Source organism: Sinohyriopsis cumingii, chromosome 17 (genome assembly GCF_028554795.1).
Source record: "Sinohyriopsis cumingii isolate HCF-2022 chromosome 17, ASM2855479v2, whole genome shotgun sequence".
NCBI classification, from domain to species: domain Eukaryota; kingdom Metazoa; phylum Mollusca; class Bivalvia; order Unionida; family Unionidae; genus Sinohyriopsis; species Sinohyriopsis cumingii.
In genome coordinates, this window is record NC_142977.1 from 41,934,978 (window position 1) to 41,962,739 (window position 27,762).

Consider the following 27,762-nt stretch of genomic DNA (forward strand, 5'->3'; position numbering starts at 1 on the left):
TATTCGAAAGGAGATGCACTCTTCACTTGAAAAGACGTAACGCTGATTTTTATGTAATGACAAATTGTTGTGCGCTTTTGCATCAAGCACTTGCATTCCATGAAATATCATATGGGAGAGAATAAAAACAGAAATTATTAGTTCACAACATCTGAAGAAGACTTCGTATAGGTACATGCTCTCTTACTATGTGCTGTGCAAATATTTGCAAACAATGGCCATAATAGTTGTATTTTATTTCTTTCTTGAGATGTTTTTATTATTTATGTAACTTTATGCAATTATAAGAATTTAATTTCATGTTTTACGGGATTCGTTAGGGTCCTTTTGGCAATAATAATAGAGCTTATATGTTCATGGCTGTACAAATCTTGTAAAATATAAACTGTAATTCTTAAAATTATAGGAAGTTTCCATATGTATCTATGACCAACCGATCCAATGGATCACATCATTCGTTGGTCTGGAACAATTCATGGCATGGAAATGGTACGGATTTTTTATTACAGATAGTGCAATCATGGATCACAGGTAATTTGGACATATTTGGCAACAGTGCTTTCTCTCTTTTTCTTTCTCTCTCAAATTCATGATGGCTGGCATCTGAAACAGCATTTACAATCATCATGGGTAGATACTATTAGAATAGACAGTGTTTGGAAATTATATAACCGATTATGGGTGCGCATGTGTGTTTGTGTGTGATTTGGATTTTTAAAGCAGCTGTAACAATTTTTCAGTCATATCACTGCAATGTCTGCAATCAGACTGTTTATAGTGATGTCTAGAACTGGGGCATCATGCCGCAGACATATAGCATGATGTCCCACTCAGTCACGTTATCCTGACACCAAGCCGACCAGTCCTAACACTAACCTCTTAATGCTGAGTGCCTAGCGAGGCAGCTGCTAGTACCATTTTTATAAGTCTTTGTTATGATTCAGCCAGGTTTCGAACACGTTATATCTCGCATCCGAGGCTGGTGCTCTAACCTCTAGGCCATCGGAGCGGTCCGGCGCAGGTGTACATATTATGGTACTAGCACTGAGTACATTTGACAGCCCAGATGTGTCTATGTAGAGTGATTACGTCGTCCGCTTTCATTTGCGCAATGTGGTTTACTTTGAAGCATAATATGGCATGTTTCACCATGTTCGAAGTGTGGTAAGACATTTGCTAGAAAACAAACATAGTATCAACGGCAATAGTTTGCCATTACCCACAATTTCGTATGGAGCCTACTATACGCTAGGTGTAGTGATAGTTTGAATTTTAAACACTGTTTTAACAGATCAATTCAGTGAGTGTCATTACAGAGTCAATACCTTTAAGATGCAGATTGAAAACAGTGAGATTTCCAAGTGCAAAGCAAGTTCCAAATATTTACTGCTATTATGACTACATTGTTCCAAATAGCTTACCCATGTATGCATTCGACGTGTAGTATTGGAAACGGAAATAATCGATTACTTGCAGTTTGCAGGAGATGCAGCTTAAAATGAAGATCACTCACTTACTCTCCCGTTCAAACAAATACATGTAACATAAAAAAACAGTGAGTGTGTGATTCATTTCGTTTATTTTTTAATTTACTTTTCAACTAATTATATTGTACATTATTCAGTAAGTTTCCTCCATGGAGTACGCGCTCGGATAACATAAGAAAGTCACATGTTACTGCTGATGAGTAGGGGGTAAGGTTTTAGTACTTGGAAGATAATAATTTATATGACAATGCAATAACAGACAACAGATTTCAAGCTTTACACGTGGTATATCTACTGAAATAGTCCGCAAAGTTTCCGTTTGTAACGGAGTTGTATGCTTTTCTTGATTGTGTCCAAAAGTGTACGTGATGCATAATAACATTTTGACCTGACAATTTATCATACTGTCTTTTTAGGACTTGTGAATAATCTGTGACTGTGTATTCAAACGTTCACTAAATTTAAGGGTTTTAGATGAGCTGTAAAATGATATTCTGGATACATTTAATCTTTAAACGTACATTAGTTAATTTAGTTTACCTTTTGAAGACATGAGCTGACTACTGTATACTATACCAGCCCTGACTCTTTTTGTTGTTTCTTTCCTTCACATCTCTTGTTTCGTCTAATTTACATATTAGTTATCCAAGAGTTATCGGATAATTATCCTACTAATTAACCAAACTTTCGTCTTTGCAATTGTATGCTCCCATTATAACACTGAACGAACAAAATATATCATTAAATATTTCCAAACATCAAAGCTGATTGTTCTGATATAATTTTGATCTAAAACATAAAGCATCCGTGGACTTTTTTCCTTGAGATAATTTATCTACATTATTATCGAAGGTGCCCTTGTGGATTATTTCTATTCTTAATCAAGGTTTCTAACTTGAAGAGTTTAAGATATTGTAATTCCAATACATATTGACACAAATGACTTTGTGAATTAAACATACCCTAGGACCATCCACGACCTGATGCAATGAATGACCTGCTGTTCAAATTGCGGTTCTTAGGCCAACGACTATAAAAGAGAGAGAGAGAGAGTGTGTGTGTGTGTGTCTTTATCGCTTTTATTGCTATTATGATTTACATAGTTTGTTTCCAAAACACAAAATAAAACCTCTAAAATGATTACATCAATTCCATATTATTTGTCATAGTATAAATCAATTATTCACAGCTTCTTGTACGCTTGCGATAATTTTAGTGTTTTAACAGTGCATATGTACATTTAAAATACCAATGAAAATCTAAAGAAACATAATGAAAAAATTGTTCGAAACATGCATTTGTTTTTTTCACCATTTAATGTTTTACTACGCAAAGAATTTCGATTTCACAATGAGATCGTATCACTCGTATTCGTCTAATTGAAGCTTCATGTTTAAACCGACTACTCTTAAAATTTAATGGGTACATTGTTCTCACATATTACTTACTATCCTGTGATGCCGAGAATTAAGATGCTCATATTAAATGTATGTTCTTTTAAGTTAACTTGTCAAGAAAGAAACTGGGACATCATAGTAGTACAACAAGCGACATTTCATTTGCCTCGATTTTATACCTTGACTGGGTCGTAATATCTGGCAATACAGGGGGTGCTCTACAGATATTATGAACTTCTTACAGAATGCCAGATGTTACATGCAGTTGTTTGCATTTGCAACATGCACAGTGGAGAGAATGTTGGCATACCTATACGTTACTTTCATTTTCTGTGGCTGAACTTTCCTTGGCTATTGTACTTGTGGAAATTGTTCTCGATCTAAGCACACATTTAACCAAAATAACTAGTCCTATGTGCTCGAAAAAAATCAGCCCTAATTAGTTTTGCGGTACAATATCTTCGCAGTTATTAAAATATGGAAACGAATTCTTCCAGACTAGGCAATACCTAAGATATATAAGGTGATCTTAAATAGCTGGTATAACCAGTCAGGAAAATCTCTGAAATTATCTTGCTTGAAACACCATGAATAATGGAAACTGATGGCCTCGCTGACTTTTTGATTAGATTATTTAGTTCTTAATTCTCGATTGGTAAGCGAACTTGACTTTAGCATACAGGTTTGCCTGTTTACAGCTGAGTGGAACGTCTCAAACTATTAACATGCGCTAGATAGACTGATGGATTGAATGGAGAAACTGACGGACAGACGATAGATCGAACTGTGTACTATATGGACATATAGATTCAATTATTGGCTATGAATCATTTAGTAATGATTTATGTATCAGTAATCAATTGATCTATAAATTAAAACACCGTCTGTACCGATATTACTCTTGTATTGGTAATTACTAAATCGTATACCAAACGAATTGTTCTGAGCTAACAAAGTAAAATAAACCAAGTAGATTTCGTTGTGATAACCACTGTTTAACTTTCGTCGTATTAACACTACCAACATAAACCGAATATATTTACCCCACGAATGAAATTAGCGTTTTAAATTCCGGGTTGACAACCTTCCATTCATTGGCTGTCATTGGGGTAGACACGTGACTTCTGAAAATTGCTGATAAGTATGTGCGTGAAGGTCGCTCGACCACAGGGGTCATTTGTAATAGTCAAGACAGGTAGAAGAGCGATATTTGCAACGTTTTATTCGACCTGAGTCATGTCTACGAATCTTTGCCGGATGACAATAATTTGTGAGTTGTTAATAGCATTCACAGCATCAAAGGTAAGTCTCCCTCCCTCCCTCCCTCCCTCTGTCTGTCTGTCTGTCTGTCTCTCTGTCTGCCTCTCTCTCTCTCTCTCTCTCTTGTTTGCCAGAATATGCAAATATAAAATGACAAGAAGAGGTATATATAAAATTACAATGGAAATACAGAAATGTTACATGAATGACATATTGTCAGAATTTGATCATGCATTTGTATTCAATTTCAGTGGATCTCTCCAAGAAAGGAAGATTTATTAATATAGTTTGCATATTCCTTGTTAATCACGAACAGGAATCAATGCAACTCTTTAATGGCACGATCGTGGTTATTAGCAAATATGAATAACTTTGATCGGGGTTGCATCGTGAGCATAAATATTTGACAATTTTCTTCAAATAAATTGCGGGTGGTGGTGGTGAAAAATGTTGATGTTCCGAGATTGCATATTTACAGAGGTTCTATTTTTTTTCGTTGATATCATGTTACCTATAGCAAACAAAATGTATTTATAGTATATGAAATGGAAAACAGGTAACTCAGGCACCCTAGACAAAATTATCTCTCTGATGTCTATTGCACACCCCTACGTAATAATCTCCATTCAGAGTAATTAAAAATTAATTTGCTTCGGGCACAGCCTTCATTCTCATAAGACTGTTTCGCAGATAATAAACACGGCATAACGTGGTTTTCTGAGGATTTTAAATTTGGCCCAGAAAAGAGGTGATATAAAAACTTGCCGAGTTAACTTTAGCAATTGAAAATTTAGGTGAATTTTATATCAGCAATGACTAAACGCATCATCATTTTACGCAGAGAGTGGTTGTCATTTCATTGGTTCTTTATTTATTTATTTATTTATTTATTTATTTATTTATTAGCACAATCGTATTATTTGAACGCTAGACAAATAAATCTTGCGCATGAAGAACATGGCTGCATTTTATGTAAAAATCGTGAGTATTGAGGTACTTACGAGTGATTGCAAAAGCAATATATTTTCTGTTTAATCTTATTAAGACAGGGTAAATAAATGTTGTTTCCTAAGGAACAAACATAATGAGTATTTTAAAGAGATGATCAGTGAGTGATTTGTATAATATGTGTGTATAGGATTCCAACCATGTTAAAGTATAAGATAGAATGTACAAGTAAATACATAAGTTGGAACAAAGGATATTTCATTTTATTTCGCGTCTTTATTGCCTTTCGTGTCAACTGACAGGGTATGTACAACAGATTTTGCCACATTTTCATCAGTTATGAAACGTTATATCAGTTAGGTGATGAGACGGTTTTAAAAAAAAATAAGGCAGCATCAACAGCAGAAATAGCAAACAGGTTGAATCCTTGATTTATGTATTCATTATTACTTGCTGAGATTAATTTTATTATTTACAAGTTTTCTTGGTTGCCCTTTATATCAAGTTATTTTAAATACATAGCTCAACTTTTTCAAGCAACAGCGTTGTATGATTCACCTACGTTTTTCTATACGATATGTCATATAGTTTAGTATATGCATTTTAGTCTATACGTATTTATTTGCTGTATATTTCGAAAACTATTTTGTACCACTTATTCTGTAAACTATTCTTCTATCCAAAACTATATTCCATATTTTCTGATCGATTTATTATGCGCTTAAATTTTTCTCATCCTCTTAAAATAGGGGATAGAAGCAGTTTGCCTACTGTCATCGCTTCCAGTTAACGGTGGCATTATAATTCGGTGTGCGAACGTTAACGGAAACGTAACTATAGTCATCCCCACTCATGATATACAGTCCTTTGGGGTGATCTGCATGGTGACGAACCCCACGTGCCAGAATAGGAGCACCCTAGTCCAATGTACTGAGAGCGGATGGCATTCAGAAACTAAAATTTCGGACGCAGACTGTGAGCTCGCATACGTACACACACACACACACACACATCTGTATCGGTATGTTAAGTCTTTCATTCGAATTGTCGTGAAGTTTTACGGTCAACTTCGGCCGATCATTCTTCGGACCAAATTTTGTGTGTGTGTGTGTGTTTGTGTGTGTGTGTGTGTGTGAAGCGTACTGACTTCAAAACGCTGCACATGGACTATCTGTAAGAAACCTAAACGGCTGCGTAATAAACATTAACATAAAGCATAAACATCCGAGAAACATATGCAGTATAGACAACATATAGTCGAGTTTTCATGCGTCCAGGGCCATGCAGTCTAATATCCCTTCTTTCAAACAAAACGGAGAAACGTACACCATCCATCATACTATCTCAAATTATTTTAAACGTCTAAGCCACCAATCACCTATCCTTCTTTATTTTGTCAAACACCTCTTTACAAAAAATACTGGCTGATAATAATTTAAAATTTGTCTCATGCTACCCAGCTTCCTATCAGCCAAATTAGAAAAAGGAAAACCACACTCGATCACCATCCCTAAACAAACTGAAAAAGAAAACATAAGCATCCAACCATAAAAATTTGTATCCAAACACCTGACCACCAACCGTCAAAATTAGAAACGCACCAAACATCCAACCCTCATTAATTTTGAATATATAAAACATACAACTAAACCAAGAACATTCAAATCTTTTCTTTAAAAAAAGTTGTACGAACAACCCCAAGTTTAAAAAGAGAAAATTAGCCCATAAAATTAGAAAATACCTATTAAACCACACCCAATTGTTTTTAAAACCCACCAAGCCACAAACATTTTCTATTCTTCACAATCTCAACTTTTTACTTTGAATTCATGAGTTCCCCGTCTATTCGAGAAACGTTTACTCGTGCTAGACAGATGTCTTTACATCCACCATTAATTTTGACCTCATAAAGTAAACAATTAAAATACATACTACATGTAAGTAGGTTCTGCCATCAGGATAATAATATTATTAGTCAGTTCATATAGCCGTTATAAAAAAAGTTTGTATAAATAACGTCCCGACAATATACTTTATAATCGCAATGGTTCGAAACTCAAAGTTAGCAGCACACAAGTAGATATGGAAGTACACTGAAACCCATCAAAACCGAAAACCATTGGTACTAAAAGCAAATTATAATCTCTAAGGATTGTACCATTCTACAACGCTGAGATGGTCGGTCTGGCATCTTGACATGTGAGTGAACACAGATAACAACGATATCTAGTTAAATACATCCATGTAATGATATCTTCATTGAATTTAATTGGATGAATCTGGCTTTTAGAATATTATTTTGCCGATTTAGCTTAAAAAAGTATTAGAAGTGATGCCATATGCCTGATCAAGGCCCTGTTATTCAACTTGACAAAATTGTGTTCGTCGTATATACAAACAAGTAATATCAGTCACAACTTGATAATAAGCAGATAAACATAAACTCTGTTAAATGGCTTATCTACAATCATAGTTACGGATAATTTGTCGTACAAGCTGACTCTAATTTTATGGTTAAAAGATTTCAGATTAGCCTATTGTCAGCCCTGATCTGTATCGGCGCGTGTGTTAAGTATTGCTTTAACCTCACATGCCATTTGGGACATTTTTCGCCAATGACTGGTCCCAAACATATATAGATGGCGTATTTTTTTATGGAAATAAGTAGTGTTACCAATGCGTCGTTGCATCACTTATACTTAAGTCTTCCTTGAAAATATAGGACTTAAGCAGCCATATATAAAACAAGTAATTGATTTATTTTTGTCCAAAACAAAATCACCATAAATTTGTCTCATATACTTCTGTAAGTTATAAATTTAAATTTAATAAAACGATGATAACCTATCAAGGTACTATATAAGCGAAATACAAGAATATTAGATAGAGGTTGTATTAGTCGAAGCCTAATTTGTGGTTCCTGTTTGTAGGGCATTTGTGCTGATAATAATATCACTATACATTTCTTAGAAAGTTTTCATTTCCAAATCTAAATAAGCTTAAGTACATGTTAGTTACAGTTTTACGATGAGACGAATAATATTATGATTACGTCCAAGTAATGCGATGTTCCAGGCTAAAGAATTCCTGTACCCAAATTTAAGGCCAGCAAATAATACGTAATACACACGCACACACACACACACACACACACATATGTGTGTGTATGTATATATATATATATATATATATATATATATATATATATATATATATATATATATATATATACACTCACACACACACACACATACACACTGGCATGTTTATATCTTATACTGGTTGACTAAATAGACACATTTGAATACATGGCGGTCCTATTCTAAGTACCAATTACTAATTTATAATATTTATAATTTCATGTTCAATACATTTAGTTTAGAACATTATATTTTTCAATATTTCTTTTGTTTTGTTTTTGAGTCTTAAATCATTTCTTGCTAAAGAGTTATTTATGCGAATATCAAAACAATGTCATACAAATTTATATTGTGGCTATCAATGGAAAACAATGAGTGAAATAATAATATGAAAGATCATAAATTATGATGCATTTCAATTTCTGTTATTGACAGGCAAAGACGAAATTTTGACATCAGAGTCGGAAACGGAAACAAAGCTTTTAAAGAGAATACCCAGATGGAATCCGATAAGTTGGATTTTCAATGCTATTAGTTGTCTATGGTCACGATGGAAAAGGAAACGCAAACCAGGCCAGTGAAACAGTCATTAGTAAACACTGCAGTTGACTGAGCATTTCATTATTATTATTATTATTATTATTATTAAGTATTCGTAAAATATACATAATTATTCCTTGTTTCGCAAGCAATTAGGGACTCGTATTCAAAGTTCTATGATTTTCAAAATGATCAAATTGTTTGCCACACTGTGAAGGTACATTACATAGCGTTAGATCACATAAATCGTTTTCCCACTCTGGGAAAAACCACTTTCATATACCAACGACGTAGAGTGAATGTAAACATGAATTAACATCAGACACTTTCTTATGTGTACACTTTCCTATTGTGTTGCTCTTTTTTAGTGAACTACTCTATTCGTATATGAGCCATATGTTTCTATATACTCTATTGAAATGTTTGGGATTACACGACTCCTACATCGTATTAAGAATTAACGTGAGATCTGTGAAAACCTGGCAACATAAATTTGCCAAACAGGTATTAAGTTCATGTCGCAAATAAGGACAAAATACCTGGACAATCCTAATTTGTTATTGAATGGTAACAGATATGCCGAACGAACCTCAAAATTAATTCAGTTGATACTTTTTTCCGTCATCTTTTGGTGGCCATCCGAAAATTACATTATGACACGGACCACGTGAAACCTTACTAATTTCATATGGTCCGTGTCTTATTTTTTGTAACCGTATAGTAATGAAACAAGAAGCAACAGAGTATTGTCAGAATATCTTTATAAAATAAGTATGTATATATACCAAATAAAAAAAGATAACTTGATGTAACTATGCGCATTAAAATATATATCAATAGTTTATTGTAACTGTATCTGTATAAATAAATAGCAAAAGCTTATGATAAGTATATACATACACACACACACACATATATATAAATCGCAACAATGTAACGTATAGTTCTGCAAGTGACATTTTAGGGTAAACATGTACTCTAGGTCTACTGTTTACCGTGTCAATGTGGCATCACATCGCATTTATCATTCTGTTTTGAAAAATGATTTTGTCGTTATAAAATGTTCTCTTTATTCGGATGGAAGCTTTTACTTTGATTCATAGCTTGTAGAAATGTACAATCTACTTTTACTAGTTCAACTTTGTTTGGGCCTATATTGTATGCACAACAAATGAAAGGTGCACCGTCTGTCAGAATGAACGAAATTATTCGTCCTTCTTTCTATCTAAATAATTTCCACTGAAATAAAAGCTATGTGATAAAAAGAATCTCAAATGGGTAATGATTTAATATTAAATTTATGAAACTCGTTGAATAATGTCCAGCTTTTGCTCGCCAAGGCTCGCAAAAGCTGGACATTCTTCAGCTCGTTTCAAAAATTCAATTTTAAATCGTTACCCATTTGAGATCCCCCTCTCTCTCTCTCTCTCTCCTATATATATATATATATATATATATATATATATATATATATATATATATATATATATATATAATGAGTTGCAATACTTTATTGTAACTTTATCTCTATGCAGTGTATAGGAATGGTTTTATGTATACGCATCTATACAAGATAAAGAACATTGACTTATTGAATCGGCTTTACCGACTTTAACAGCATCCTTAACATCTAATTTTTACTAACAAATTTACAATGTAACTCGGGACCTTGTTGAATATTTTAATATAAAAACATTAATATTACCACTACTGCTAAAACAACAACAACTACTGCTACAATAATTTAATAATAATAATGATTATTATTATCATCATTATTATTATCATTATTATTATTACCAAAATATAGCCGACACAACCCCTCCAACACTAACATGCCCCGATGATATTACGCAATGTGCCGATCAACTGCAGACAAGGAAATCAGTGTCTTGGGCAGAACCACAGGCGCATGACAATGTTGATGGGAGTATAAGGTAATCTGAACTGTATCTAATATACAAATTTGATACGACATTAGGAGCTTTCGAATGTATTCTCCTTGCCTAGCATGAATAAAAGGAATTAAAAAAAATATGTATGCTTGACTAGGCTAGTATACGCAAGGTAAATTGTGCACTTGAGATGCCATTTCTTCATGTAACATTCTTCCATTCTTGCCAACAATAGTTCTACAAAAGATTATCACATTCCAAACATGGCAGAAACCTAATACAAAGGTCTTCACCTTATTATAAAATTTAGTTTCACCATTTCTTGGCACTTTTGTAAAATTCAAATGTCGACTTATTTTTGACATAATTGTTTCGACTCTGTGCTCTTAAACTAAGCAACTGAAAGAGCGAAAAGCAGCAAGTTTTGTCAACTTCAAAAATAATTTATTTCCTTACAATAAAAAGTGAAAATTTAAAATGAACTTACAGTAGCGTGAACTGAATCTAGAAATGTCTTAAAAGTTCTATCATAAGTCCAAATGTAAGACGTTACATTTGAATTCCAGCGGTATTCAATATAGATTCCATTATTGTATGTGTTGATGTGCCTGTAGTCTCGAAAGTGTTAGTGGCCTGGATTGTGATGACGTGCCTACAGTCTTTTGATGTATCACAATACTATAATCAACAAATGTCTCTGTCTGAATTCACTATAATTCCAAATAAATGTTTCTGTCCTAGAAATTTATTGAACTTTCTGCAATTCCAGTGAATGCTATTGTCAATAAAAAAAATCCACCCAAATGAAAAGTGGAATGGGATAAGATTGATTTTGGTTCAAGATGTTAAGGCGAGAATAGGTAATATATATATATATATATATATATATATATATATATATATATATATATATATATATATATATATATATATATATACTCCTCTACTTGACCTAGATCGTTTTACCATTTTCTGGAAATACTGTCACTTAAGTGAAACTTATATTGGAAACGTTTCAGAATGAAGAATTTAAACATGTATACTATCAGTAATTGCCTGAAGAGTTAATCCACAAAAATAGAGTAATATCGAGCTGTGCAATATGTTGTTTACAAAATAATGGTGAGGAGCACCATGAACATGCGCAAGTACAAAATACAGGTATACACAACATATCGTCATTATGACAAGCCAACAGATAATACAAATTCATATACTGGATTCCGTACATATACTCGTAAATATATATTTTTTTCTCAGATATGTACCTTATCGCATTTTCTTCTTCTACTTACATGGTTATGAATATAACTGAATATGTGTTTAATGATGTAGTGCATGATATATAGTAAGTATAAATGATAGATAGGGGTCTGGCCAAGGCTATTTCACGCATGTGATACATAATGTGCAGACAATTGATGACATTAGGTTCTGTACCTTGAATACTTAAGGTTTAACAAGAAAACTCGCTAGTGAGCAGTCTATTTGGATTGTAGTGATTTGATTAATTTTATGCGTGATTTTGATATTTTCGCTTGATTGAGACTTGTGTCCATGTTAAAATCAACATGCTACATTATTGTTAGAAATAAATAACTTATTGCAAAACGTTATTCTGGTGGTATTGCTGTATATGTATAAGAACATACAAAATAAATATAATTTCAGTATCGGACAGCTTGAGTTTACATCAAAATATATTGTTTGGCTGAAATTCTCCCTTTGTATACAAACTATTCAGGATGAACTAATTTTTGGTGTAGTATATATGTCACGTGGACATTCGTCAACAGAGGCATATGAAGTCCTGTTTACCATTATAAGAATCGAATCTGCTCACTAGAGTTATGTATCCCAATCTCCCGTTTATTATTGCAGATTTCGATGTTAATACCTCAACAGAACTTTATTTATTATACATGATATTAATATGATCATCGATAAGAATATTGCATATGTCGAGGATATTGATTCAGGAAGGGAGCAAACAAGGAGGGAAAGGACCTAAATCACTGTCAGTTAAGACTCTGAAAACCTTTAAGATGTTCAAGCACCACGGATGGAATAATGAACAACATCACCGGATGGCACCAATACTTTCTGAGTCATTTAAAGTACAATATGAAATATACCCTAAAACTTTCATTGGAATGCAAATAACATCACGTTTCAGAGACCTAATAACAATATTAATAACCTAAACACTTTTGTTGTTTATCTAGCAGTATCATTAAAAGGGAGAGAATCAGTGCGTTAATCCTAGAATCATTATGGTTTGTGATTGTACCATATTTCAATACATGCAGGTAATTTGGGCCGATGACATATCTTGCAAATTAAGATGATATATATATATATATATATATATATATATATATATATATATATATATATATATATATATATATATATATATATATATATATATATATATATGTTTCAGTCCATCAAGAGGTGGTCCAGGCCCTGGAAGTGTGTTTCCGGAAGGTACCACCACCATAACATATCATGCTAAAGATAGCAGTTTAAACTGGGCTAAATGTTCATTCCGGATAAACATAAAAGGTATATAGTCGATGGCACCCAAAAAATAAAATAAAATTTATCGGATAAAAAATCTCCTTTTTAAATATATTCCGTAGCAGCTAAAATGAGGGGGGAGGGGGGCAAATGATCAATAATAAGTAAATGGGTTTAGTTGTCTGTCGATATATATTTAACTGAGTTTTAAAACGTTTTCACCATACTTTGCATGCAAATATCTAAGCTGGGTCCTTTTTGGGATCAATCATAACCACTCTGTATTATGTTTGTTGTATATTCTTTTTATCATCTAAATGAAGACACAGTTTGATACAATGAGTAAGGGATATACCCTACTACTGGGGGCAAATAATTTAATCAATCGTGTAATATATGTGTATTGTAAATATGATGATTTTCATTTTCGATACTCATAAAATAACTGCAGTCTTTCGCAGTATATATAGATGTATCTTCCCGCATGTGTTCATGTTTAAAGGCCCCAAAAACTCGAAAGAGTGGGATGCAGATAGGACTTTACACAATGTACCGTCAGATCAGGTCCAAACTGACTTATTACTTCGAACAAAAAGCATACACTTTAATACACCATTGTATTTGGTGACAAAAAATCAGTGTCTACACTGTTTGCCGTAAGATGCACGTTATATATGCGACAATACAGCTTTTGTTTTGTTGTTATCGCACCATATATATATATATATATATATATATATATATATATATATATATATATATATATATATATATATATGTGTGTGTGTGTGTGTGTGTGTGTGTGTGTGTGTGTGATAATCAATACATTTGAAGTAATTAAAGTATGCATGGTTGAATTCATTCCTTAATCATCAAGTTATGTTTCAATAAAATTTCTTAAATTTCTGAAGTTAACAGTTGATCCTCAAATTGACGTCGCCTAATGCTCCATAAATCTTGAATTATTAATATATTCTAACTTATAATTTACCATAAGTTCCAATCTTTATCTACACAGTGATCAGATGTCCGTCTCTACTTCGAATACCAGATGGGTTTTTCTTGTGCGAGCCGCCGACCGACTACTTGAGTGGGACTACTTGCAGATTTGGTTGTTACAAAGGACACGACCTAAAAGGGCCGGAAACTATCGAGTGTTTAAGAAACGAAAAATGGTCATCACAAATGCCAATATGTGAAAGTGGGTGTTTCTGAATGAATATTTCGTCTTCAACGAAAGCTTTGCATCCTAATAATTAGTAAAATAGTGCACAACCGTCCATTGTCTACTAAGGTTTACCTTTCCGTAGAAGAGAAAGTTCATCCAGTAACTAAATGTATGATTGAATGTTAGTTTAAACAGCATTTAGTTACTAAACTTCATTTTAGCACATGTTTTATCCTCCGATAAGGTGCATTCTAAACGTATTATTGTTAACGTCATGCAATCAAAAGTTTGAGTAAACCAGACATCCAATATTGGCAGAATAATCTCGGGAACGCATGTAACAGAGATAGAGCTTTGCCGAGCTATCCAGAATGAAGAATATATTGAGCTGCTTTTATCTGGTGTCATATTGTAAGTCGAAATTTACAGATTAAATATCCGTTAAACAAAGATTGAGGATGTCAAAATATTATAATCATTTTTGTTTGAAGAGACCACATTTTATACATTTTCTGCGTCACTGTATACTGCAATGATAACTGGTGTAAAATCTCAGACATGGGCGCTGACAAATATAGGTTAGAAATATTTCCACAGCAAGTGCTAGTCAATTAAAGAAGCAATTGACAGTCCCATATGAGTGTAAATATCACCTACATTCTTCCTATCCTTTGAAGAGTTTGGCATTTATAATTATGTAGTCGCTGACTGTTCATTGTCTCTCTCTTTAAATTTATTCTCAATCGCTCTCTCTTTCACCTATATATAACAGTGTGAAACTTAGCTATAAGCTCAAAACGTTTGGTTCGAGATTTTTGTTGGTTCAAGATTTCTTGGGCTCAAATCTTTTGGTTCGAGATTTCGGTTGGTTAAAAAATAGATTTCTTGGGCTCAAATAATTTGGTTCGAGATTTCGGTTGTTTCAAAATTTGTTGGGCTGTCGATAATGCAACGGTTAATGTCAAGATTGAGCAAAGAGGATACTTGTTAACTTGTGAATTTAAAAATGAAAGACCAGCTTGAATTGAATTTTCATGGATATCAACAGCATGAAAAACATTAAGTACATCTTTCTGGCTTTCAAATTCTCTGTTCAGTACTTTCTGCTAGCTATTTTATTCATAGTGAAGAAGATTTAAAACCTGTATCACAAAAAGTTGAAAAAGATCGCTTATCAAACCATATTAGTAAAAAAAATAAGAAATACTGAAACAAATCTTTGCTAACTCATATATCAGCCATTCGAATTATTAGTATTATTTGCAATATTTACTTATTTCCAAATTTACTTTTTTACTGCAAACTCGCGAACATATAATGCCTGGATGCACAAACAAAACAGCTCCAGAACTTAGACTTTTTCACTATCAACTGTATATCACAGAGGCATATATTTCAAATACGAGAAATTAATTTTGTCTCCTCAGAGAAAACGTGCAGTGCTATAATACCAAGTTCAGAGGTAGTACAAATTTTGTGCAGTGACCAGAACAGATACAGAAGCAAATGTACGTACACCTGTAAAAGTGGATATGACATAGCTCCAGGTAAAACACGTGTCCGAGTCTGTACCGAGTATCAGTCTTGGCATGGAGAGGAACCTGTTTGTGAAGGTAAAGATTATGAAATAGAATGTCAAAGTAAATGCAGCAGGTATTTAAGTGTCATTGATAGTTTTCTTTAATTATAAATGGATATATATATATATACAGAGAGAGAGAGAGAGAGAGATCAGAAATTTGAAATGAGCATAAATATAAGATGCCATTAAGATTTCCTTTGACGAAACTGTATAATTTTGTATTTATTTGTAATTATCATTTGATACAACGTATGGCGTTGACAAGCATGATGTCACAAGGATATTCGTGTCTTAATGAGGCGTAATTATACTTACTACATACAGAACAATTTACCATATGGAAATATTAACTAATTAACGCATATATATATATATATATATATATATATATATATATATATATATATATATAAACTTTCTAATTTCCTACTTCTAAGATACCGAGCCACCAACCATACATAATTGCCCCGATACAGTTGTTGGGTACACACAGATACACCAGATGGATGGTCAGGTGGTATGGCCTGAACCATATGTCTTAGACAACAGTGGAAATGCACTACTGAAGCAAATTTCTGGCCCTCGCCCTTATGAAACAATTCCAGCAGGAGTTCATAAAGTCAACTATATGGCGCTGGATAAGAGAAACAACTCTAGGAATTGCTCATTCAAAGTTGTTTTGAAACGTAGGTATCCCACAAAAAGATGGTTCTCATAAACGCAACGCGGTAATAGAATGGTAGGAAAAATATAAATCATTCCTAAATCAACGTTTTTGACAAACGGATAAATCAATACGAAGAAATCGTGGGTCCATAAAGTCGCTCTGTTTGTATTATTTGTTCAATATCATAAATTAAGATTATTTTAGTTATCATTCGTTTAACTTCACAAGATTTCAAAGTTTGCATCCTACAGGTGCCATTGTCACGAACCTCCTTAGCTTCATTGTACACTTCTAATTACTTCGTTTTTGTCTCTAGTTTCTAATTATTTCAATAGTGAACAATAGCCAGTAGAACATAGACTGATATAAGTATAAAGTATTTGAAATTTTGTATTTATTCCGTTTAAGAATATTGTTAAATTTGGAAAATAAATCTACCAAAATAAAACAAGAATGATGGAATCTAAATACACGAAATCGAGTTCGGGTATGCAAGGATCTTGAGATCATCTTGAATTGATCTAAGTTGTTAAAGTGAGCAGTATGCTCAAACGCTCGAATTAATTTTAAACAGGGATCGTTTTCCTTGCAAGTTCAAGAAATTATTTATGGAAATTAAATAATTGTTTGTTGTAATGAACAGGCAATGGGGATACCTTGTACAAATCAGTACCAATATTGCTCTGGGAAATAAACAACATAATTTGAAGAAAGTCAAGGGTTGTCACAAAATTCACACATGATGATGCATAAATCTAATCAATAAATTAGTTTCATGAGTATATGATACACGTAACTTTTTATCTGCATTATCCAGTGATAATTGAGTACGATATTACAAAACTAATATGAGCAATAACCAGAAGGTTGTGACAGATAACTGCTGATTAAATGAATGCATAAATCACTGATAATATCATCGGAGTTATGTGTATAGAATTATGGTACGTTGAGCAGATGTCGAAATTAGTGATACAGTTTATATGAAAGTAATTTATTTAGTATTAAGACAAATTGTCTGGTCCAAAAATAAAGTCTGTAATTAGGTTGTTACATGCACTATCCTTACGAAACGTTCGTTTCGACCTTAGCGCTTGTCTCTGTAGACCCAACGGATAACATTGCCTTCCTGCAGCATTTCACAGACACAAGTAGGCTATAATCTGGTTCTGCAGTATAAACTACTTTATCAGTCTCCTACCATTGCACGCACTCACTATGCATTTTTCCTTATAATCAAACTCTCATTATGACTGCATATTCTCATACAGTGATTGTTTAGCCGAACGAATTATTTACATAGATGAAGATTGTTCAATTATTTTTAATAGTAGCGCCTATCTTTTATGTGTCTAATCGAGAGCATTAGAAGTCGTATTTTGCCTTTTTCCGTCTGTCTCTCAGATGCGATATGTTCAACAGATGTGTTTCGATAGTCTTTCTCATTAGTGAATTTCAAACTTTTCAAAGGCATCAGCTGCCAGCAATATTCGTAACAATAACTACCATTAACACATAACACATTAGCATTCATGCATGAAACAAAATTTTTAGTGCAAGCACAACCTAACGTACCACATTTTGTTACCATGTGTATTTTGTACTAATAACCTTTGCAGAAATATCGTGCTTTCCGTTGCAACCAAAGCCGTATTCGTGGATAAGCTGTCCAAATGGTACAATTGAGGGTTCAACATGTGTCTTTTCGTGTGTCGACGGGAGGAGTCTGCGGGGTCATGACTCCTTCACATGCCTGAAAGAAGGACAAGAACACAAATATGGCATCTGGTCTCTTAAAGAACACCCATATTGTGATTGTAAGTAAAACATATTAAAGTTCACCTTTGGAAAACCAAAAATATGATCACTGAATGCAGATGCTTGTGCAATACAAGTTTATGAGCGACTAAAGTCACTAAGACTTAAATCACATTCTCTCATCTGTTAAGACAGATGGTGTCTTAAATAGGTGGTCTTTATAGCAAAAATATTTAAAAAGCATATCAAAACTTTTCTTTTATAAATGATGATCGTTTGGAAGCACGGGCTATAAAGAAGGAGTGAAACTGCAAATGAAAGTGTGTATGAAATTTAAAAATGAATATAAGAATATACTCGACAAACCGAGTGTTTTAATGATTCTTTGTAAATTAAGTTCTATGTCAAACGTTCCAATGATTATTCACTGGAATTATTTCTATGCATTTTAACTGAAAGATGAAAACTAGCAATCATGAAAAATTAGTTTTTTCCTACAACCAGTCTTAAAATATCCCCGTTTTATGATGAAAATGGTGCTATGCTTTAGTGGCAACAGTAAATAAAGACCCACAAAGTAATAATCACTTTTTTATCAATATAATATTTTTGTCTTTGTGATGCTTATCCACGGTACTGCATTAAAACATTATTTACAATTTACAGGAGAGTTTGCAATATGTTTGTCGCTCTACTTGCGTTCAAAGCTTTCCGGCTATTCGTTTCGATTTAGTTTCACAGACCTATTACTGTTGAACAATCTGATGTATAAAAAATAGAGTAGATCATTCAGAGCTTTTATTAATTTGCAAATACTATTCTCTTGCGAACTTCTTGGAAATAAACAGCACGCGATAAAAGGTATCCAGTATTCGTACTGCGTGTCAGCAAATTATTCTGTTCTTTATCTGTAGCGAGTGCGAAGTGCATCCCTCCCAAAGCCCCAGTCAATGGCGCAGTAGCCTGCGATAACTGGCTGAAAGGCTCAGTTTGTCAGATGCAGTGCGAAACAGGATACGATCTTCCAAGTCTTGCCAATAGCAAAGAATATAGCCGACTTCTAATATGCGGAGATACTGGAATTTGGAACATGAATCCAACTTTTAGCCTTCCAAACTGTGCCAGTAAGTTTATGTAAAAAAAACTTAGGTTCATGTACTGGAATGGTTTTAAATATTACTAACGCTATATGTGTAGTTTAGTGAACGTTGGAATATGAATTGAACCTTAAGCCTTCTAAATTTACCTGTAAGTTACATATTCTGCTCACTGAAAGTTAAGGTCCACATTACTGACTAGACAAGAATATTTGTGAGCACAAGGAACAAACTTTTCAAATTCTGTACAAGAGTAGAATAAATTCGGGTGCGCCGTGACTGCACAAAATAAGCAGTGAAATCCTGTGGGCTGTATATTACTTGAAAGCGACTGCAAACATAGCTGAGTTTCATAATTCTCAAGTTTTCAATACCATACAGCTTTTTGATATTAATAACTTGCGTTTTAATGCTTTTTCAACTTCTGGTAGATTTCTAATTTGAAGATATCAAAGTTTGTTTTATAAATCAATCTGATATGTGCAAATATTCTTAGCTTCGAACAGTATTACACTTATATTTCAATGTGACAGTACACAGGCATTTATACATATACAGGTAATATGCTGCTTTTATTCCTGTAGTAAATTTTGTTGCTGTCGTTGATATGGTAATGTCTAAAAATTAACTGTTATGTGTGTCATGGTATACTTCGTTTTTGTTTCATCAATTTTGCATTCGTTTCAAATTTTGCCTTGTTCGTTTATTTGTGTTTGTCTTTGGTTCATATAGTGAAACGAATTTAAAACATATCGAGGGAGATGCTATACTTATTAACAGAGCTAATATATACCTTGTCATAATTACTTTTATTAAACAATTTAAATATTTTAGATAATACTCTCTTGATCGTTGTGCGTTCTGTAGCGATCTTAGAATAATGGTATCAGAATAATTTATATATTTCTAACCAACTAATGCTCATTTATGTAACACATTATTTATATTTTTAATGTTACTGCACTTTTCAATATATTGTTCTTTCATTAATTTGTCTCTTTTGTTTCGTTTTTGTATAGTTGATTTATTACACTTCGTGCAATCATTTTGTATTTTGTTTCATGTGATATATATATATATATATATATATATATATATAGATATAGATATATATATATATATATATATATATATATATATATATATATATATATATATATATATATACTCCGATTTAATTACAGAAGTCATGCCTGGTACCCGACCATCGAGCTTAAACATGAAAGTCGGTTTTTACTACGGAGGATCATGTCTACAATATATGGAAGAAATAAAATCCAATTTCATCAGAAATTTAAGACATGATACAGCACTCAGTTCATTGTGTACAAGCAATCCGAAATGCTCCATCGATAATGTCAAGGTAAGTCGAGTCTCCGAAATTTAGTGCAAAGACAAGACCCAAGAATATATCTTGCTTTAATATAGATATCTTGTTTCTGCCTTTCGTTGATATTCTTGACTCAGATCAATAATCTACACCCCGTAGACTCTTCTAGCGCCATAAGGGAAGAAATTGCTTATATCTAAGCTGTAATGATAGATGGAGATAAAACAATAATTACGCTCCTTTTACAAATATGGTTTACTTCAAGTCAAGTGAAATGATTTTTGTAATTTTATTTGGCATACTCCACAAATGCTTCTCTTCCTGGCTTGAAAGAAGCTAGAACCTGAGACGTGTCCACATATTAGATTAGCTGGTTTGTTAATATGTACAGTTCATTCACGCTCTCTTAGTTGACATTATGTTTATTTCAGATATTTTGCACGTACATATTACATTATTTGGCCGTATTACATGTTTAGTACGATAAGACACCGTGTTGCACAATTATTGCACGGGGCCGCTTCGCAGATTTTATTTATAAACTGATATTGAAAAAACTTGTCATGCAGATTTTTATATGCTCCAAAACTAATCAGTACTCATTGTTTCCGCTTGCATTAGTGATTGTCAATATTATGATGTATTCCAGTCATACATTAAGTGTAAGTGTTAAACTGACATTCTTATGAAGGGTGTCAAGTTAGTTGTATCTTCCATGTTTTACTAGGAGAGTAATTTCACGTCAAATATAAAACACTTCACTTACATATTTGACGGTTACATTCTCCATATAAAACCCATGATATGGTACATTTCTTTGAAGCTATTACCAAATCTGCAAATAATTTCTTGACTAAGTTTGAGCATACATGAATCCGCTTAGACTCGGCGTGTAGAAAAAGAAATGTCACGGATTGTTATTGCCAGCATAAATTCAAACCAATTAATATTTAAAAACGGACAAGGCTTAAGCAATTTTCTCGAATAATATTGGGCGAACTGCATATGAATGACAAGGACATGTAAGTAATCAATGAAAATACGGCGAAATGATTACTGTTGGTCAAACATGTGAACCAGAACTTAACAACATATAATTATAATTGAAATTATAGGCACGGATTATTCCACTATTGTTTGAAACTGAAGAGCATATTTTACTTTAGTTTTTATACATGGCGGTATTTTATTACGTTCTGTAATATAGGTCGATTGCGGCAAGAAAGGTGATCGAAAGCGTTCTGTAGATCTAATGGTTGTGCAATTCGACATTCAATTCCAAGAAACCGGAAATTCGCCAAAACTGATAAATATGCTTCTTGCTTTGGAATCGAAGAGAAAAGACTTACTGCACACATTTGAACAATTAGTAGAGACTGGAAATATATCCCTTACAATCAACAACACGATAATATCCCCTGCTTATGTGTCTGGTGGCGATATTGTCCCTATTTGTGAACCAGGATCTGAACCTACGACAGAAAGTTTACAGTGTAGTAAGTCTCTTTTTGTTCTATATATGTTCCTCACTATCTGATATTTTTAATGTATTTTCCGAAGTAGCACTACCTATTAAAATATTAAAACACTTGTTAGAATGTCGCTGGTTTATTATAGAAAGTACTTTTAAAATTCTAACACAATAGAAAGTTACGTTCCACAATGTCATCGTATTTTGATGAATCTTTATTAAAAGAAATCGAGACGTGTATTCCTAACGTTTATGTTTCTAGCTATAAATATATGTACATGGTACCAAGGATATGCTTGACTCCCGCTTTTTATCAGTTTCTTCCATCATCTTTTTATTATTTGAATGTCACCTGAAGTATTGTACTTTACCTGCCATTTGATATATTTCTGAGTCTCCCCATGAACTATTTGGTTCTATATTTCATGCTTCTTTTCGAGGCATGCGTATTTGGCGGCACTATATGTCTGCCGTCCCATAAGCAAAAACAAATTGTTGACGATATCACGAGGAAAGAACACCGCATTGTCATTGAAAAAATTTATAAATCAAGCTGCGGATTTCATGGAAAGCTACGAACCGTGAAAAGAAAAGGAAAACTTTTCCTGCTAAATTATTATTGTCTGGTGTATGTAACGAAAAGATAACTAACGATGTTAGTGTACTCAGATAAAAGCTTACATTGAATTAATTGTGGTGACCGTATTGTTATACTTTCAAAAGCCACAATGACATCAAATAAATACAAATAGATTTTCTTATCTGCATTTAATTTTTAGATCGGTTTTCTCTGTAAAACCCTGGAATCTGCTCTACCAATCTTGCACGACAAGTACTGACTAAGAACCAATCTGTTTCATACTTTTGCTGAAAACGATACCTTACTAAGATATAATGTGAAGAAAACAAAGTGATGTAGCAATTGGCTTAAATTTCTCAATACATATACACAATGTTTCTAGTGCTCTAAGCCCACCCGAGAGTGTGGGGTTGTAAAAAAGGCTAGATGCGTCCTCGCTGCATCTCGCAAGAGGCGCCCCAGTGGAGGCACCGTGTTCTCAGTGGAATGCAACCCGTGTCGAGCGAGAAAGGGATCCTGGTAGTAAAGGTGAGACCTATGAGTGGCTTTCCGATATAAGTCACTACGTCGGTCTCTACTGACGGGAAGTCTGGATAAGTTATGGGCCAGAAAATCGACTTGTCACGCCGAGTCATAGTAGGTCTTCGTAACTCTATTTTTCTCAGTTTCACCCTTTTTTCCTGTATCTCTCTTGATACGACCGTTGCCCATAGTTTCGTTCTTTTTGTCTCTTCTCAGAAGGCTTCCTAGAAGTGTCCTCTTATTGAACTTCATGGAGAGGTAGCATGGGTGATGAATATACAATAAAACATAATGGAAAATAATTTTAAAAATCTGAAAAGATCGCAATCTTTGTCTGATTAAACACGATGAACCATGTAGTGTGGATTCGTTTCCATGCAACATGTTCATCCAGTAAAATGATGTATTAAAACCGTTTACTGCACTACGTCCATTTGTAGTCGAAAAGAAAATACATTTTCTAGTCGGCATGCCAAAGGGAATGAATATCAGGCAGCTTGCTTGTGAAGTGTGAACGAAGATGACATCCTGAAAATATCCAAACAATTAAGACATTCTATGATATACCAGTAATCTCTTTTGCTCACTCGTCGGTAAATTCGTCCACGGGAACGATTCCATGGAAGCATGACGAGGTAAGATGTCACTGTCATCCACCGAATTTGTATCAAACGTGGCAGAAATTTGCAGGCCATCAACAAGGGTTGCTTGATGTTTGGAGTCTAACAATTTAATATCTCCTTTCCAAAATGGCTTCCGAAATAGAATTCAAAGTACGGGTAGGATCAGCCCTTTCTGATATGTACGAACAAGAGATGGCTGAGCCTCAGTGAAGTATTCTGTATGTTACACTTTTCAACATCAAAATTAATAACATTACCAAACATTATGGCTCCTTGTGTGGTTTTCTCCCTATATGTTGATCACTTTCTAAAATGTTATCGATCAAAACATATGCATCCAATTGAAAGACGATTGCAACAAAATCTAAACAAAATTCAAATTGGGCAACTGACGATGGTTTTGAACCCACAAGGAAGACAACGTGATGGTACTAAACTCACGTTGGACGAAACATCTCTACTGGCTGTTGAGGAAACACAGCTTTAAGGTATTGTCTTTGACAGAAACCTCACCTTCATTCCACACATTAATAAAGTGAAAACAAAATGTTTGAACTCTCTTGATTTACTAAATGTACTCGCGCACACTCACTTGGGTGCTGATCAAAACGTTGTTGTTAACCTATGTGAAAAGTCTATTAGATCCAAACTGGACTATGTTTGTGACGTTTATGGGCCAGCCAGAAAGTCATACTTAAAGACGCTTGATCCAATTCACCATCAGACACTAGTGGTCGCCTCTTTAAACGTGTTTAGGACATCTCCAGTTGAAATCTCTTTTCCTGATGCGAACGAGACACCTCTATCAGATTGCAGATAAACAAACATTTTCTTTACAATATGCCCTTTACCTGGGATCTTACCCTTAAAACTCTGCTTTTTGTGTCTATTTTTCAATCCAAATACAGAATGTCAGACGACAATAAATTAAATGTCATTCCTGGAAATGACATTAAAATATATTTCACGCCTTGACAATGTGCACATTGACCCTTCCGAATGCGAAAAATCGTTTGTTTCTGTAACATCTCGAATTTTAAAACAAACCAAAGCAACTTTCATTCTGCACGAAGGAAAAAATCTGAGTGTAGTACATTCTCTAGTTCTTTGGTGTATGACTACTAGCGACTTGAAGCACTTGAAGATGTGTTACTGTTAGCTATCGTATTTCTAAGAAGTGCCTGATAAGGTTTAAAACTTGCTTTGCGTGAAATCGAATGACTCAATAAGCGTTCGCCACGACAAGACTAGTTCCAGATTGTTGGAAGCATCCCGGTAAGGTCATTATATATAGATTAAATGGATTATGTTCTATATGTTTAAAGATGGCGCCTAACTTGATATAAGTTCACCATCTCATTTTGCGATAGATATAGCAATCTTTGTTCACAAACGAATAAGCATCATAAAAAATCAACCGTTGTTCACATAAAAATAAGCAAATGACGTCATCGTCGCCATTTCTAAGAGCCACATTTCACGGTATTTTAAGTTTGTCAGTGTTCCTTGGGTACATATAAATATTTGACCATTCCCGAAATTTGAAACCCGATATCCTGGTGCAATTAAGCCAAAAACAGTACAAATAAAACCTTGCTTATCATAAACATATCAGTGCCATTCAGTATTTCTCAAAGTTTAGGGAAGAGTTGATTCTGTATCATCTGATTTCGACTGAACAGGAAATACTGGTAAAATGTACGTGAAAAGCAATATTTGTTAGATGATATAGTCATTATATAAGTTTTTTACTTGTATGATATTTGTTTGTGATATAATCTGCTATTCGAAAAGGACGAAGGGTTTTTCGGTAAACGAGGGAACAATTTCAGCACGAAAACGTAAGCCTGACGGTTTAATGTGTTTCCGTATTGTTCTGCGAACAAATTAACTTAACACTGAGTGTGATTGCCGTTCTTGTATGAATAATACGTAATTGAAGGTAATATGTTGTTCAAAATGCGCTCAATTGTCATGTGTCATTTTGGTGTCTGAAGATAGTCACAGAATCACAGAATTACACAAGCTGGGACCGACCTGTTTCTTATTTTGTACATTTGTATGTGCATGCGATCCAGCAGAGATATAACATAACTCGAGTACTTGCAGGTAATACGTATAGCGTTTAACTTCTGAAAACCTTCCAGGCACAACACTAGATTTCAAGTTGTATATAAAACTATGTGGATGAGCTATAAGCTCATGTAGAGAAATGTTAGAACCTTGGAACGTGCTGAAATTTCATTACTTTAGTAAACTCTTTGCTTGCATACTATACTAGCATACTTGCATTCTAGGTAACACATTTGCTGAGAAAACGAGATCACCCTGTGGTTGAGATTAGTGCGCCATTTGTTTGTAAGTCAACTTGAAAACAGATGATGTGTGACCATATTTTGTATCACCACAATAAGCAGGTCTTCGGGTTCGATATCACCTATGTTTGTATGCTTTCATAGATTTGCAATGTTGTTCATACAATGTTCAGTATGATGCACAAGCAAGATTAATGATTCTCTACCTTTCATAATCAGGGGTCTTGAAAAGAAATAATTGGTAACTTACCCCACCTGTGCAGCTTTGAGATCTATAAATTTTTTAAGGTACAAATGAATTTTCTTAATTACATTAATGATTATGTTAGGTGTGACGTGCGTTAAATAATTTGCAGGCCAACATCTCAATAATACTGCCATAAGGTACCATTTGCAGCCAAAATTACACAACTATCATGAACATTTCAAATATTGGTTTTTTTGTTGTTGCATTTTTCATGACTAAACTCAGTTAAATATAAACAGCTTTTTATAACGAAAAATCACATGCTTAATAAACGCCAATCATACTTGCTGGCCATATTTTGATATCTACCTATCGTACACTGTAGTCGCTACCAAACTGAGTGATAGCAGACCTTTCTAGTGTGTACAAATGTAATGAAAAATTCATATTGGTAGAGGGATTTAATAATTTAACTATTTAAAGCAAGCATCCTAGATGTACTAATAGGACTCACGGAAGCTTAACACACTTAGCGATATCAAGCGGCAGTGCTAATATATATTTAAAATTGTTGATGAAATCTGCTTGCTTGTGTCTTGTGTATGGTCCTCAGCATCTACAACTTGATTAATAAAATGGAAACCCTTATTCTTGTCTGGCATTATTCGGTTTTCATACTTAACTATCTAAAAATTCTCCCAATTATATATACTTATACATATATATATATATATATATATATATATATATATATATATATATATATGTGTGTGTGTGTGTGTGTGTGTGTGTGTGTGTGTGTGTGTGTGTGTGAGCATCACAAGAGCACAAGCTTTCGTGGAAGTGGGTACAATGAGTGCAATAAGTTTACTAAAGTGCTATATCTCTTGTTACAATAATTATTCAGACAGCTATACAATGTTATCGATTTGAAACATGAAAGTTTTAAGTACCTTAGATACGAAAATATTAGACTATGTTTTATGCCACATATCTGGTTTTCTCGTTCACCGGCTCACATACATTTTGTTGCAGTTGAGTGTAACGCAGGATCCTATCATGATAATGAGACAAACAAGTGTACAAAATGTCCAAAAGGAACATATCAGAGTAAACCTGGGCAGATTTATTGTATTCAGTGTATGCCGAAGCAAACCACGTTGTACTCAGGGAGCACAATTTGCGTCGGTATGTCAAAAATTAAAATAAGATTTTGCACTATTTATTTACATCAGTTATTATTAAAATATATATAATTGCAAAATAAAGAGT

General features: G+C 33.7%; 1 protein-coding gene across 4 annotated transcripts in view; it reads left to right on the forward strand.

Annotated features, from left to right (window-relative positions):
- Positions 1 to 4,038: 4,038 nt before the first annotated feature.
- The window catches only part of LOC149778498 (uncharacterized), a 41,318-nt gene continuing 17,594 nt past the window's right edge, over positions 4,039 to 27,762 (forward strand). Inside the window, exons 1-13 of one of the 4 annotated variants that reach the window (XM_089939363.1) lie at positions 4,039 to 4,186; positions 5,842 to 6,067; positions 8,668 to 8,805; positions 10,583 to 10,709; positions 13,114 to 13,235; positions 14,209 to 14,391; positions 15,786 to 15,971; positions 16,378 to 16,626; positions 18,227 to 18,424; positions 19,280 to 19,489; positions 20,647 to 20,825; positions 22,000 to 22,288; positions 27,526 to 27,678. In XM_089939363.1, coding sequence (XP_089795489.1) covers positions 4,121 to 4,186; positions 5,842 to 6,067; positions 8,668 to 8,805; positions 10,583 to 10,709; positions 13,114 to 13,235; positions 14,209 to 14,391; positions 15,786 to 15,971; positions 16,378 to 16,626; positions 18,227 to 18,424; positions 19,280 to 19,489; positions 20,647 to 20,825; positions 22,000 to 22,288; positions 27,526 to 27,678 — 2,326 coding nt within the window. In that variant the 5' untranslated portion in view covers positions 4,039 to 4,120. Of the gene's footprint in view, positions 4,187 to 5,061; positions 6,068 to 8,667; positions 8,806 to 10,582; positions 10,710 to 13,113; positions 13,236 to 14,208; positions 14,392 to 15,785; positions 15,972 to 16,377; positions 16,627 to 18,226; positions 18,425 to 19,279; positions 19,490 to 20,646; positions 20,826 to 21,999; positions 22,289 to 26,285; positions 26,347 to 27,525; positions 27,679 to 27,762 lie in introns of those variants that run through there. The other 3 variants (XM_089939366.1, XM_089939364.1, XM_089939365.1) reach the window with 3 other exon arrangements.